Source organism: Podarcis gaigeae (genome assembly GCF_964106915.1).
Source record: "Podarcis gaigeae genome assembly, chromosome: 15".
Lineage (NCBI taxonomy): Eukaryota > Metazoa > Chordata > Lepidosauria > Squamata > Lacertidae > Podarcis > Podarcis gaigeae.
In genome coordinates this window covers 32413381-32428957 of record NC_139692.1, presented here as the reverse complement: position 1 = coordinate 32428957, position 15577 = coordinate 32413381, and the positions used below count along the sequence as shown (strand labels likewise).

General features: G+C 45.9%; 1 protein-coding gene across 1 annotated transcript; it reads right to left on the bottom strand.

Annotated features, from left to right (window-relative positions):
- LOC310832683 (uroplakin-3b-like) lies at window positions 1-10887 on the bottom strand. The gene is made up of 6 exons (XM_083714862.1): window positions 10215-10887; window positions 7481-7630; window positions 6209-6434; window positions 3665-3741; window positions 2526-2655; window positions 1-1746 (listed from the first exon to the last, which is right to left on the bottom strand). The coding sequence occupies exons 1-6, from the start codon at window positions 10267-10269 to the stop codon at window positions 1641-1643; spliced, it is 744 nt and encodes a 247-aa protein (XP_083570988.1). The 5' UTR covers window positions 10270-10887; the 3' UTR covers window positions 1-1640.
- Window positions 10888-15577: the final 4690 nt, after the last annotated feature.

Below are 15577 nucleotides of genomic sequence, written 5' to 3'. Positions count from 1 at the left end.
AAAAAACACCTGTGCTTTTCTTTTATTTTAAAAAGCCATTTGATACAGAAATAGGATGGAACAGATCAAAGAACGGAAAATGTGCAGAATGAATTGGTAATAGTTCTACTGTGCATACGAATGAATGCTCACACTGTTGTCTTTTAAGAAGAAATCATGGTTTGCGTTCAGTTAAACGATACTTAATGGGCTGATTATGGGAGAAGCAACTAACCTTCCTTGACCTGAGAGCCACATGCAGTCTTGGCCAACCGACCCGGGGGCTGCATGCCAGTGGTGGGTGTGGCCCAAAGTGGGTGTGGCTATTTCTTCCCCCTTCCTAAATTGTCTCCGCCTACGCCAGTACTGAGTCCACTTTTCTCCTTTTTGCTGCTGCCAAATTGGGGAATCGGGAAAAAAATTAAATGTTTTGGGGTGGGTCAGGAAATTAGGCTCCGTAGTTGGGGATTTGCCACCCATTAGGTTGAAATACACACACACACACACACACACACACACACACACACACACACACCAGTTGCCTTTCTGCTTCCGTACATAGGATGATCTTAGCATGTTCTGCAAAAAAACAACAACACAATGATTGTAGAGGCGGAGGGAGAATTATAAGTGTGACGCCAAAGAAAGACCCCTCTCTTTCGGATTCATCTGCTTGGCCCAAGTGGTAGAGGAATCACCAAAAGGATGGGTTGATTATTTTGACTCTTGGGCTTGTTTGATTGTGGGGAAGGTGGCCATTTGATGGTGTGGTGTTTTCCAAGTGTAGGATTATAATGTGTCGTCCAGGAGACCTAATCTGTGGCCCTTCAGATGCTCTTGGACTCTGTGAAGGCCTGGGTAGCTCAGATGGTTAGAGCGTGGTGCTGATAATGCCAAGGTTGCAGGTTCCTGCATTGCTGCCTATTCCTGCATTGCAGGGGGTTGGACTAGAGGATCTGCAGGGTCCCTTCCAACTCTACGATTCTAAGGACAATGAGGGTCCTCATTCTCACTGCACCTTCCTGTTTTGCCTCAGCCGGGCCACCCCTGGATGGAAGTTGTAGTCCAACCATACCTGGAAGTGCACCCCCTTGGTTGCGTTGATTTCCCCATTCCACAGTTTTGAATGGTGCCTGCCCCTGATTAACTTGGCAACAGCAGATTAAAATGATATAGATTATATTTTAATAGCAGTACTGCCAGACTTCCCAGCTGACAGGCACCATCTTCTAAGAGCTCTGTCCCTGCCCCCCCCCCCATCTTTTAAAATGAGGCTGCCTCCAGATGGTGGAAACTTATTCGTTCATTGGGAACAGCGTAAATCTGCTGCTGTTTACATATGGAATTATTTCAATGTGTTAAGACAAAACCACCGTAGCACCGGGTTCTCCTTTGAGCAGAAGGTGCCGCCAAAATCCATCTTCAGGGAAGAAAACATCCCAAAGTGTGTAATTCACAGATGATCACTCAGTTTTTCCTCTTCTCTCCACTCCGCCAACTCCTCTGAGCTCCTCCAAGAGGGACTCAGGAACGGGATGTACGTCCAGAGGCCAAATGTCTCAGCAGAGCTCCTTGAGAGAGTCTGAGGGATTGAGGCAGCCACAGCGGGAGGGGAAAGGGAAGATGGATACCGTCGACAGATCGTCCCGAAACAGAGGACCTCACAAGTTTCGGCCAGGCTGGTCATATATATGGTGGGTTGTGTAGCGGGTGATTGTTGCTGTATCCCTCACGGTGACAATCTCGGCGCTGCCGCAGACGTCCGAACTGTGGGAAAGGAATGGCAGAAGGAAGAATGAGGTCAATATGGGCTGTGAGGATCGCATAAGGTCAGGTCGGGCCTCAACCTCACCGACGTGGGAGAGGCAGTGGTGGTGTAGTAGTTAGAGGGCTGGACGAGGACCTGAGAGAGACCAGGGTTCAGATCCTCCCACCTGGCCATGAAGCTTTAACTGGGGGATCTTGGGGACCAGTCTCTCAGCCTAATCTGCCTCAGAGGGTTGTTGTGGGGATTAAATGAGGATAACAGTATAACCACCTTGAGCTCTTTGGAGGAAAAGGTTGGGTGTAGACTCAGTAAAATGAAAAAGAAACACTTCACAATTAAACTGGGGAAACTCCTGTATTACTTAAAGGCAGGGTCCGGCCTGCCCATGAGGTGAGGTGGTCACCTCAGGTGACAGATCCAGCCACCTTTGCTCACTGCCACCCACCCACCCTTGTGGATGTCTCCCCACCACATTGTCTCCTCCTCTTCCTCTTCTGCTTGATAAAAATGCATCAAATATAGGAATAAGCATTTGCCCAGACATTCAGCTAAGTCCTACTCAGAGGCAACCCACTGATATGAACGTGCTAGCCATCTCCATTTGTTTCTCTTTTGGGCATGACTAATGTCAGAGGCAACACCTATGCTCCAGAAGGCTCAAGTAAGCAAGCCAAGCTGCAGACGTCAAGCAAAGGCCCTTAACTCCAGGGTGACACGGCCATCAGGTTTCAGGCAAAGCCATAGTCAATTCCCTCCGCAATTCTAAATAGAAACATACTATTTATAGACCAAGGCAGCAATGAGGGCAGCCAGCAGGATAGCAAAGAGGATGGAGAGGATAGTGGCAATGGCGATCATTCCTGCGCTCCGCCGCTCAGGGGATGTGTCGATCGTCTCGGGATCCTTCCCTGATAAGTACAAGAGAATACATTTAAAGCTGTAATTGTCAGACGGGCCGTTTTATTGAAAAGTGACTAAAAGGAATGGCATACACAGTATCATATATGTATATGCACCCAGAGGTCCAGAAAGGTTGGTGACCCCTGATTCCTGAGCATTGCAAGTGGGGGTGGGGGACTATTTATTTATAATAATAAAAAATGTTTGCCGCTATATCACAAAAGTACCGTATAACCAAGTGGTTTACAGCAATAAAGCCATATAACCACACATCTAAAGCATAAAAAAGTTAAACACAAGTTAAAAACAAAAAAGTTAAAAACTGACAGCAGTAAATGGTAATTGCGAGCATAGGCCTGGCAGAATAGAAAAGTTTTCAGCAGGCGTTTAAAATTGGCCACTGAAGGTGCCTGCTGAATCTCCAGTGGCGGAGAGTTCCACAGGACTGGGCCCACGGCACTAAAGGCTCAGTTTCACGTCGTCAAATGAGCCTCGCCAACTTCAGGTGTGACTAGCAATGCTCCTGCAGATTATCTTTGTGATTGAGCCTGAGGTACCTTGAGGTACGCTGGACCTAACTTGTTCAGGCCTTTGTAAATTGAGACATGGGCCTTGAACTTGGCTCAGTAACAGATGGGCAATCAGTGCAGCTGTTTTAACAAAGGTGTTGCATGCTACTGGCCAGCCACCTGCACCAGCAACCTGGCTGCCACATTCTGCACCAGCTGGAGCATTTGAACCAGTCCCAAGGGCAGCCCCACACAGAGCTCATTGCAGTAGTCCAGCTTTGAGGTTACCAAAGCATGGACTGCAGTGGTCAGGCTATCCCTGCCCAGGACTGGCCATAGTTGGCAAACCTGAGACTCCTAGTCCTTTGGCCCTCTAGTGATAAACATGTATCTGCACACAGTGATAGGGAGGCCTTTGAAGGCATCTGCAGTGGTCCTCTTGAAACTGAGGGGTCTCCAACATGCCTGGCAGGGTGTGGATTGCACCCAGCAGGTCCTGTTCAGTTACCTTGGATCAGCGTGATGGGATCTGACCATCTCGACTCTGCTGTGGGGCCTCCAGAATTAAAGGCCAGAAACTTCACTCTGAGAAGAGAAAGGTAAGAACTTGATGGAGTCGGAATACCCTCTTCCAAGTCACATGAATAAAGGAAGGAAGGAAGCTGCCTGGGACTGAAAAAGACCATTGGTCCTTCTGACTCAGGATTGTTGACACTGGCTGGCAGCATCTCCCTTCAGGGCTTTATATAAGGGGCACCTGATTTACAGATGGTATTTAACTCCAAGTAGACTTGCTAAAATGTGTAAGTCTGAATCAGATAAGTGTTGGAGGTGTAAAGAGATTGAGGTTACCTTTTATCTTATGTGGGCGACTTGTAAAAGGGTAAAAGAGTATTGGGATATGGTATATAGTGATTTTTTTTTTGGGGGGGGGAGTTTAAAAGTACATTTCCCAAAAAAACCCAGAGTCCTTTTTGTTGGGGATATTCAGAGGGAAATTCCCAGGTGTCCAAAAAAAGAAAAAGAAAAGAAAAGGCTATTTATGTATGCTACTACCACAGCCTGTGTTTTGTTAGCCCCAAAATGGAAAACGAGGGAGGTCCCAACCAAAGAAGAATGGCAACTTAAACTGATGGAATATGCACAGCGTGAAGACTTAACTTCTAGAACAAGAGAACAAGAAGAATGCATGTTTAAAGAAGACTGGAAAATATTTACTGAATATATAGGTGAAAATTGTGTTCATTTAAAACCACTGGTAGCATTAAGATAAATTCAACAGAATAAATAAGTTTTGATGGATGTAACAATGGATTACTGAATGGTTTAGTTCATGTAAAATATCCAGGGACGCGGGTGGCGCTGTGGGTTAAACCACAGAGCCTAGGACTTGCCGATCAGAAGGTCAGTGGTTCGAATCCCTGCGACAGGGTGAGTTCCCGTTGCTCGGTCCCTGCTCCTGCCAACCTAGCAGCACATCAAAGTGCAAGTAGATAAATAAGTACCGCTCTGGCGGGAAGGTAAACGGCGTTTCCGTGTGCTGCTCTGGTTCGCCAGAAGCGGCTTAGTCATACTGGCCACATGACCTGGAAGCTGTACGCTGGCTCCCTCGGCCAATAAAGCAAGATGAGCGCTGCAACCCCAGAGTTGGTCACGACTGGACCTAATGGTCAGGGGTCCCTTTACCTTTACCTTTATGGTATGCAAAATGAACCTCATAAGAAGAAGGGAAGTCATTGATTTAAGGTTGTTTAAATGAATATTTTGAAATGTAATTCAGAAGATTTAATAAAAATTGATTTTTTTTTTAAAAAAGAGAGAGTTAAGGAGCACATTGAGTCCTCCCTGGAGATTGTCAGGAGCTAGGGCCAGGGGTAGGTCAGCAATAAAACACCTGGTGTCAGTGAGATTAGCTTTTTATTCAAGAAACAAAAACAATGCAGGCCTAGTGATCACAGCAATTCTACCCAGTAGGTCTTACCCCAGTGAGGCAGTTGTAAGGACTGAAAGTCTCTTACTTCCCACAGCTCTCTAAGACTCCTCTCCTCCCCCAAGCAACCTGAGACTTCCTTGCTGTGCCTGCCTTTTGCTCTGCCCTCTTCATACCTCTTCTGGTTCTGGGAGACCAGGGGGGAAGTGAGTTGGTAGCAGCAGGAGGGGGAGACCCCCTGGCTTCTTTAGCAGCCTGCCTCATCCCTGCCCCTTTGCCCTCCTCCTCTCCAGCCTCCTCTTCTGCCTTTCACCCTAGATTGCTCTCTGCCACAGCCTCTTCCTGCTCACTAAACTCTGTTGCCTCTTCAGTTTCTGACACCTCCTCCTCCTAGTCCTCAAGACTCTCCCTAGGTAACCCCCCACTCCCACAGGCTGGAACGCCTCATGTGTTTTTTCCGGAAAGCACAAATATGATAGATTTGGCTCTAATTTCATTTTTTTGTTTCAAAGAATTCATGGATCACTGGATTGCAGAAAACAAACAACCCTCAAGGCAGTTTACACAAAAAAAGCTAATGCAATCAAAATTATCAATACTGCAAGGAAAATGAAAAGCGATAACGTAGGACTTCTGAAAAGCTGAAATAGCAACAGGCCAAAATAGATTCGAAGTGGCACCAACTTTCTAACAGCGTACTGAATCGAATTTCCTCCCCTTCCACCAGTCCATTACATGCCAGCTATCAAATGCCATTGCATGTCAGCAATGATTTACTGGGAGAAAAATAGGACCATTAAGTTGTCTTCCAAGACCCTCGGCCATTTTCAAGAGGCCCGGTGTGGTAGTGTTGTTGGTGGGGAGTTTGGCTGCTCTAGATGTCGTTGGACTCCAACTCCCATCATCCCCAGCTAGTGTAGCCAATGATCAGGGATGATGGGAGTTGGAGTCAAACCACACCTGGCAAGGCTTCCTGTTGAGGACGGCTGCACCAAATGGAAAACAACCAAGCAAACCCTATAGACAGTACTTTAATGCAGTACTGGTTTAATTCAGAAAACAGAGACACTATCAGAACTTTGAGTGGCAGGAGGGGGGAATCACCTGACACAGGTAACTCACCTGTAGGGCCCTGGCTCAGGCAGGGGGCCATTGCAATCTGGCCTGGCGGGATCCGTCTTGCAGCTGATTTCGTTCCCCACTCGCAAGACAGTGAGCTTGCTGCTTTCTTCCGCTGGGCAGGGGTAGTTGGCTGGGGCAGTGCCCAGAGTCATGTAACAGGAATTGTTCTCGAACGACTGATAGGGCAGCTCCTCAGGGGATCTGAGGACAGCGCAGCTTTCTGCCGCTGTAAGGGGCAATAAGGAAAAAATGGATTATTCGCCAGACCTTGCTGGGCGACCCTAACAGGAACAATGTGGCAAAAATAGTGCAAGCGCAGGAAGGCATGAACTCCTTTATATGGCAGAAAGAGACGATAGAGGATGATCTCGAAATGCTTGAGATGCAACAAAAAGAAAATCTCTTAAGACTCCATGGGGTTCCTGAACAGGAGAGGGAGGACATAAGAGAAAAAATTGTGAAGGAACTGGTGGAATTTCTGGAGGAAAAGTCAGAAGTAACTATGGTTGGCATGGGCAGTAGGCAATAAATATTTGGGAATGCCTTGGTGGCTGAAGTGAGGCAGAAATTACAGCCCCTGAGACTAAGAGGAGATTGTGAGGAAGGTGAGCTGGATTTTAAATCTGATTTAACTGATAGCTGCCTTCCAGTGAAATTTAAATATGCCAAAGTTAGGGAAAATAATGTGAAATAATTATTGTATATGTGTAACCGCACATTTGCAATCAGAAAAATTTGAATAAAATTAGAAGAAGAAAAAGATTGAGGAATATTGTGTTGAAGAAAAATAAGAGAGTGAAGGTATATAAAATGCAATATAAAGATTAGGAAATGTGTAATTAAAAAACTGAATAATGGATGATTGTTAGAGAGGCTGAAGGAAGTCCAAAAGAGAAAACATGTGATAAATTTAGGTTGGATATTATAAATGTATGTTGGAAAATTAATAAAAAATATTTATAAAAAAGAAGAAAAAGAAGAGGAGGAGGAGGAGGAATTGATGAAATATGTCTGTAGAAATGCAGAAGAATTTTGTTAATATAAGGAACCCAAAGAGGGAATGGAGGGAAGTCATGAGGTTTAAAGAACCTCAAAGATAAGGTTTTGAAAGGTGTTTGTGAATGGGGATTGGGGGCAGGGATTTGTCTTTTGTACTTAACTGTGGAAATAAATTGTGAAGAAACCAATAAAAATTGATTTACAAAAAAAAAAAAAAAGAGCTCAATGGAGAAAAAGGCGGGATATAATTGCAACCAATCACACACAACGTACCATTGCTGCGGGCGACCAGCAGCCATATCTCATCGGTGGCATCGACAAACTTGTTGAAGACGCAGCGAGGTTGTTCCAAAGTGAAGGTGGAGGAAGTGATCTTCGCGGCCAGGTCCTTGGAAGTGAGGCAAGGCGTATATCCTACCGACACTAGAGAAAGGCAACGAGAAAAGGAAGTGAGTTGTTTATTTTGCTTATTAAAGGGTTTTTTTGGGTTGTTTTTTTAATCCCACTCTTCAGCAGAAAGTTTCCCAGAGTGGCTTGCAACAGTCGATAATAAGGTGCTTGTTCTCAGCCTTACAATCTGAAGGGTGTGGCACAAAAGGAAAAACGGATTGGGAGGGAAGAGGAAAAGAATGCAACTTCAAGCACTGGTTCTGATGTCCTTGCAAGTGTTCTTCCCCTTGTTGTTACTTGTTCCCGGGAGGCATATTCCCAGATGTCTTTATTTTTCTGGCTAATGGCAGAGACCCTGTACTCCATCTCTGCAGCCCCAGGACAGCTATGAAGGAAAAGTTCGTGCAGAGGATAATCCGTTTGGTGGAAGAGGGAGCAGGCTTGTTTTCCTGCTGCTCCAGAGGGTAGGACCAGAACAAATGGATTCGAGTAACAAGGAAGGTGATTCCGACTAAACATTAGGAAGAACTTTCTGGCGGCACGAGCTGTTCTAAGATGGAATGAGCTCCCTTGGAAGGAGATGGACTCTCCATCCTGAGAGATTTTGAACAGAGGTTGGGTGTCCATCTGTCTTTAGCTGTGACTCCTGCATTTTGCAAGGGGTTGGACTAGAAGACCTTTGGAGATCCCTTCTAACTCTACACTTCTATGAATCTGCAATACTGTTATCTATGGAAAGTATGTTTATTCCACTCCTCAATTCTCACCATATATTCTGAAGGGACTTGTCTACCGTTTGCCCTCCCTGCAAATTCCCTTTCCCTAATGGAGGATAGAATATTTAGCACACCTCACCCAGGACTGTAATAATGTGTGTGGCTTGTTTAAGGACTTGTTCCACTAAAACGGGGATGAGGGGAGAGAGATGCCCGGTTTACTGGCCTAATTAACAGCCCCCACCCCACCCCCTCTCTTGCCTTTCCACCCTTTAAGTTACTAAAACAATGTATTGCATTTTATGGGAGGCATAAATTAGAGAAATCCAGAGCCTACCTTTCTGAGGCTTATTCTCTAAATGAAAAAGTTAATCCTCCTCTGGAATCTTACCACCCCCTCTCCAAAGTTTTTACCCCCCACATCTACACACCACCCTGCCGCTTCTATTTTAATCGTTTCTCAAGAGGTCAAAATTCTTTGCCACCCTTTCCAAACCGATGGCATGTCCCTAGGGTGTGCCAATTGGGTAAGGGGAAATCTGGGGAGGAGAGAGAGCTCTATAAACAAGAGGTTGTAGCTGTCATTCTATTAATTGTTTCATTTATCAATTGCTTCCTGCAAAACATCGCAAAGAGATTAAACATTAAACCATCATAAAAGGCATCAATAAAAACATTGCCAACCAAAGCATGTACTGTATATCAACTATTCCAAATTTTGCTGCCTTTTTCTTAACTTCAGCTGGGCTACAAAGTCTTTGTTAATTGCTCAGTTTTATCTATTATATAGTTTTAAACTGTTTTTATTTAGTTTTTCAAAAGTCTTGTCTGAATACTGCTGTTGTATTCTTTTCTTAATTTATACTGACTCCCCCTCCATTATATTTTATATAAACTGCTTAGAGATTTAAAAAATAAAATAAAATTGGGTGGGGGTATTTCTAAAATTAGTCCTACACAAGAGCACACCCACTGAAATCAATAAACCATGGCCCGTTAATTTCAAAAAGTCTACTTTGTGTAGAACTTTATTTGTTTGTTTATAAGAAAAAAAATCGTTTATAAAAAAAGAGTGATGAAGAAAGAAAAACGTGAATGAGAATAAAAATAAAATAAAAATACTCAATTACATTTCCATACATTGGAATACAGATGTGTTTAGTCTTATTGTGCTATTACAAATATCTTTATCAACAACCTAATATATTCTGTATAATTTATATTCTGCAGAACTTAAGGTACAGTCACATTACTGGCACAGATTTGTTGGATGCAACCTTTTAACATTAACAGGTGTATGCAATTTTACAAATAAAACCAACAAATAAATGTCTTTGTAAATTCAGGAGCGTGGGTGGGAGTAGGCATTCTCTGTAGCAATCCCTAAACTGAGAAACTCCCTTCCCACAGAAGTGTGTTGAACACCTGCATTATGTACCTTCTATTGTATCTTAAATACGCACCTCCAGAACACAGCCTTTGACACCACAGATATACATATATCAGGACTCAAGCTATTCTCTTGACAGCCATTTGTTAAAACTGGTTTTCGTATTGCATTCTTAAATTGTTGTAGCTCGCCCTGGAGCGAATCACAGAATCAATGAATTCTAGAGTTGGAAGGGGCTCTGGGGGCCATCCAGTCCAGCCCGCTGCAATGCAGGAATCTCAGCTAAAGCTTCCATGATAGATGGCCACCCAACCTCGGCTTAAAAATCTCCAAGGAAGGAGAGCCCAGTATTCTCTGTTCCAATGTTGAACAGCTCTTATGGTCAGAAAGTGCTTCCTGATGTTGAATTATTAGTGATCTCGTGATCTATCTCTCTCTCTCTCTGGCAAAAATGCATTTTACAAATAAATCAATGTCCCCATAAATTGAATAAGTCAAGGAACATCCCTACCTTTTTCAGCTGTGACGCCGATTCCCATCACCAAGAGTATCCCAGAGAAAAGCATGCTTCCCACGGGTTGCCCTTCCTCCTTCTGGGTCTCTCACACAAAAATGCCACCAGGAGACCTGAGCAGAAAGACGCCTCCTGCCCCTATTTGTGGTCCTGCCCCACTGGGCCTCGCCCACATTTGTCATTCAGTTTTTAGACAGCTGTACTTAAAAAAAACACAACCCCTCCATACACACGGGCGAGGGCTGGCAGCAAACAAGTCCGGCTTGTTTTGGAGAGCGAGGGATAGATGGAGCGTGAGGGATCCAACCGACCGTGCCAAAGAGGGGTGTGCCCAGGGGCTGGTGGGAGCGAGAGAAGGTCCCTCACGTGGATTGGCATTCTCTGGGCGTCTCTTAGCGTCACTTGGTTTCTAAAGGCAAGAGGAAGCCACACCTGCCTCAGAGGGATGTCACGTTCTGGCCTGGCATCCTTGAGCCTGAATATTGGTAGATTCGGGGGCAGAAGGAAGAGAAAGCAGATAGAGAAAAGGTTTGGTTTCTCTCCCTCCCCTCCTCATAACACTAGAACTTGTGGACCTCCTATGAAGCTGCATGTTGGAAGATTCAGGACAGATTAATAATAATAATAATTTTTATTTATACATCGCCCTCCCCAGCCAAGGCCGGGCTCAGGGCGGCTAACAAGCAATAATAAAAACAAGTTGAATGAATACAGCTTAAAACAAGATTAAAATACAACATTAAAATATTGAAATATTAAAATGCAGCCTCATCACAGGAGGAGAAAGGAAAAAGAAAAAGGAGGAAAGAATCAAATTGGCTCCAAGCCAAAGGCCAGGCGGAACAACTCTGTCTTACAGGCCCTGAAGAAAGAAATCAGATCCTGTAGGGCCCTGGTCTCATGAGACAGAGAGTTCCACCAGGCCGGAGCCAGTGTTGAAAAGGCCCTGGCTCTGGTTGAAGCTAATCTAACTTCCTTAGGGCCCAGGACCTCTAGGGTGTTGCTATTTATGGACCTTGAGGCTCTCTGTGGGGCATACCAGGAGAGGCGGTCCCGTAAGTACGAGGGTCCTAGGCCGTGAAGGGAAAGTCCTTCACGCAGCGCAGTGTTAAACTGTGGAACTCCCTCCCACAGGAGGCAGTATTGGCCAGCGACCTGGGTGGCATTAAAAGAGGACTGGACAAATTCACGGAGAGGAAGTCTACCAATGGCAACTAGCTTGTAACTGAAGGAGCATCTCCACTCCATCGTCCAGCCCAGACATGGAGGTCCAGTTCTGAGGGCCTTCTGGCAGTTCCCTCACTGTATAATCCATAGAATGGTGAGAAGAAGCCAGAATGAGATGGGGCTCAACAAGGGAGATGAGAGACCCTTTGTGCCACAGAGCGGAGGCCAATGGACTCTCGCTCACACAGACCAGGGAACACTTCCCAGCATTGCCTTCTGATGTTGACCAGCTTTTGCGATTTTTATTATTGCACATTCACCTGGCTTGTAAAGTTCCTCTTGGGTCATGAAAACGTAAGACAGGGGTGTAGCAGGGGGGAGGGGGGTTACTCGAGCAATTGCCCCAGGTTCAAAAAAACTTAGGGGTGCGCCTCTGCAGCTGCCACCCCCTACTGGAGGCAGTCCCCATTTGGCCTCCCCACTTTACTTGAGCAGCACACTGAGCAGCGTAGAGTCACCAGTTAAGGGACACAATACTTTCCTTGCCACTGATGGTGGAAGAGCCTGCCGGATCAAGCCAATGGCTCATCTAGTCTGGCATCCTGTTCTCATCGTGGTGAAGTAGATGCCCCAAACAGAAAACCACGAGCAGGACCTGAGCCTAAGAGCACCTTTCTACCAACTGGTATTCACAAGCAAGACAGATCCATCATGGGTGGCAGCCAATGATAACCTTCTCCTTGATTGATTTGTCCAATTAAAGTTGATGGCCCTCTGCCTCCTGTGGAAATGAGTCCTATTATGTGCCATGTGAAGAACTTTATCTTCCTGAATCTTCTGATATTCCGCTTCATTGGACATCTACAAGTTCTAGTTTTACTAGAGAGAGAGAAAAATATATATGTGATTTTATAAACTTTGATCCTGCCTCCTCTTTCCTGTCCCATAGTCTCCAACGTTAATCTGACGAAAATCAAGAAGTGTGTCTTTTGGAGCAGCGCTGCCACGCAAGCCAGCTGGCAATTGCGAGAGTGCGGCACCAAAAGACGTGCGTCTTCCGCGCTCTCCTGGGAGGCAGCTGACTCGCGTGAGAGCGTGGCACCACTGCAAGCACCCGCTCATCACCAGGATGTTCCAGGATCAAATCAGAAGCCAGGATGGCTTCTGTAATTCCAGGGATGTTCCAGGCAAATAGGGACGGATGGGGGTTACGCTGTTCTCTAAATTTAAAAGTCACAAACACTGCAATCTTTCCTCATACAAGAGTTTCTCTATCCCCTTTATCATTTGAGTTGCCCTTTTCCAACTCTACAATATCCTTTTTGAGGCAAGGTGACCAGAACTGTACATAGCATTCCATATGCGATTGCACCATAGGTTTGTATAATGGCAGTTTTATTTTCAGTTCCTGCCCTTATCATCCTTAACATGGATTTTGCTTTTTTCACAGCTGCCACACACACTGGGTCAACATCGGAGATAGAGTGCATCCGAACCTGGAGGTTCTACTGGTTTCTTGCGGCTAATAGTTGTCGAGAGACATCTCTTTCCTCATCTCCTTCCGAAGCCGGTGGCCGCGTGGCCACACCTTGTGGGTCAGGATTCCAGAATTATGCGCTGTCGAAGAATTTCAGAACGCTACGCTGGTCGACTTTCTTTCTGCTCATTGCACTCCCATTAAAAAGACCCAAAACCCTGCCCAGAAAGAAAATGGTGACAGGCAACACAGCTGTCGTCCTTCATGAGGACTCGGCCACACCTGACAGCGCAGGGTTGGGGCCTTGTCGAAACCTAGCCCTTTTGCAACGGAAACACAACGCAAAACGTCGAGGGAAAGTTCTCAAGTGTGTGACTGAAAGATCACACGCCGACAAGCCCAAGCAGGTGAGCAAAAGGCTTCCAATGCGCTGAGGTCAGCTTGGCCGCACCTATTGGTTATTTTTAGCAGAGTGGCGCTTCCTAAATTGCGAGGAGCCTGGTCTCGGGTAGGCAGCTCAACCTGCCTTGGGGCCTTTCTCTCCTCAGATCTTTGCTTGTCCAAATATGGGCACAGATTTGCTTAACATTTGCATGTGACAGTCTATATGGATCGTTGTGAACTTTTCAGTTGATTGCAACTGATATAGAACAAGGAGACCCTGAAGACTGGGGGGGGGGGGGGCATGGATGCTAACAGGATTTCCTGGGCCCAGTACATTGTATGGGGATTGCTGGCCTACTTATTGAAAAGATCTGCTGTTTCTGTGCATATCTTAACTTAGCCTAGCCTACCTGACAGGACTGTTGTTGTAATCAGTTTGGTTCCTTCACTGCTAATTGAAACTCTCCAGGCCTCTCTCTCTCTGGCCCTCACGATGCCAGAATCAGGCCTTTAGTGGGGCAGTCCCTTCCTTCTGCAACATCCTCCTGCCTCTTATTGCCTTTTCGGTGCTTACCAAATACCTTCCAATTCTAGCGAGAGTTTTCCTTTTAAATCCCAACCTGCATTGTACTGGATTTGAAACGGTTGTTGTTTATGTCCGTCGGTGTTTTCATTAAAGGTTTCCTCATGTTACAAAACAAGCAAACAAACAGAGAAAAATACGCATAGCATCTCCACTTTCAATCCTTAGAGCCTTTTCCACAGTTCGCTAACGTGAGGTATGAGACACGACTGCAATGTTTTTCATTGTTAAATCGCTTTGGGGTGCTTGTTGGCAACCTCAGATGCGGCTCTCGAGACCTCCTGCCTGGTCCTTGGGACCCCAGCTCTGCCAAAGCCCTCAGCAGTGTTCCTTTGTACTCTCCTTGAGCATTTCTGCCTGACTGGAACATGTCCTTGAACTCTGATGATAAGATCCTAAGAAGAACCCGCTGGATCAGGCCAGTGGCCCATCTAGTCCAGCCTCCTGTTCTCACAGTGGCCAACCAGATGCCTCTTCTGGGAAACCCACATGCAGGACCTGAGTACCAGAGCCTGCTCCCCTCCTGTGGTTTCCAGTAACGTAAATTAAAAAAAAAAAGGTAAAGGATCCCTGGATGGTTAGGTCCAGTCAAAGGCAACTACAAGGTGCGGTGCTCGTCTCGCTTTCAGGCCAAGGGAGCCGGTGTTTGTTCACAGACAGCTTTCCAGGTAATGTGGCCAACATGACTAAGCCGCTCCTGGCACAATGGAACACCGTGACGGAAACCAGAGCATACGGAAACACCTTCCCACCACTGTGATACCCAGTGCTTTTTTTCTTTAAAAATGCTTAGGGGTGCTCTCATTTTCCTACTCATATTGAAATACTGCCCCTCAATGAGGCCAAACTTAGATTCACAAAATGTTTAGGGGTATGCGTGCGTACCCCCAGAAAGAAAAAAAGCACTGGCGGTACCTTCCGTATTTTTTCCATGTATAAGACGATGCTTTTTGCTAAAATAAAGAAATAGGCAAAAATTGGGTGTCGTCTTATACACGGATAGTGAATGCAGAGGGGGGACGTGCGATTAATGGCAACAGCAAGCAGTAGATTAGCAGCAGCGATTGGGTGGGTGATTGGTGGCTGAGGCAAGGCCTACTGGCGACTGGCTGCGGCTGCGGCAATTGGGCAGGCGATTGGCGGCTGTGGCAAGTGGGAGGGTGGGCGGTTGGTGGCAGCGAGTGGGCAGACAATTGGCTGCGGCAAGGTGTGCGACCGACAGTGGCTGTGGCAAGCAGTTGGCAGTGGCGGGTAGGCGGGTGAGCGATTGGCAGAAGTGACCCACCCCCAAAGCTAAACAACTTAATTTCTTAATTTTGGGTTAAAAAAAAATAGGGGTCGTCTTATACATGGAAAAATACAATATTTATCTACTTGCACTGGAATGCTTTCAAACTGCTTGGTTGGCAGGAGCTGGAACGGAGCTCATCCCCTCACTGGGATTCAAACCACAACTTTCCGATTGGCAAGTCCAAGAGGCTCAGTGGTTTAGACCACAGCACCACCCACATACTTGGTTTTTAGCAGCTGGTTTTCGGAAGCATTGCCGTCTCAAGCTGTGGTGGCAGAGCAGAGCCATAATAGCCTTCTCCTCTTCCTCCATGAATTTGCCCATTCCTCTTTTAAAGCCATCCAATTTGGCTGCCATCCCTGCCTCCTGTGGAAGGGAGTTCCGCAGTTTAACAGTTTAAGAAGTCCTTTCTTTTACCTATCCTGAATCTTCCAAAATTCAGCTCCATTGGATACCCA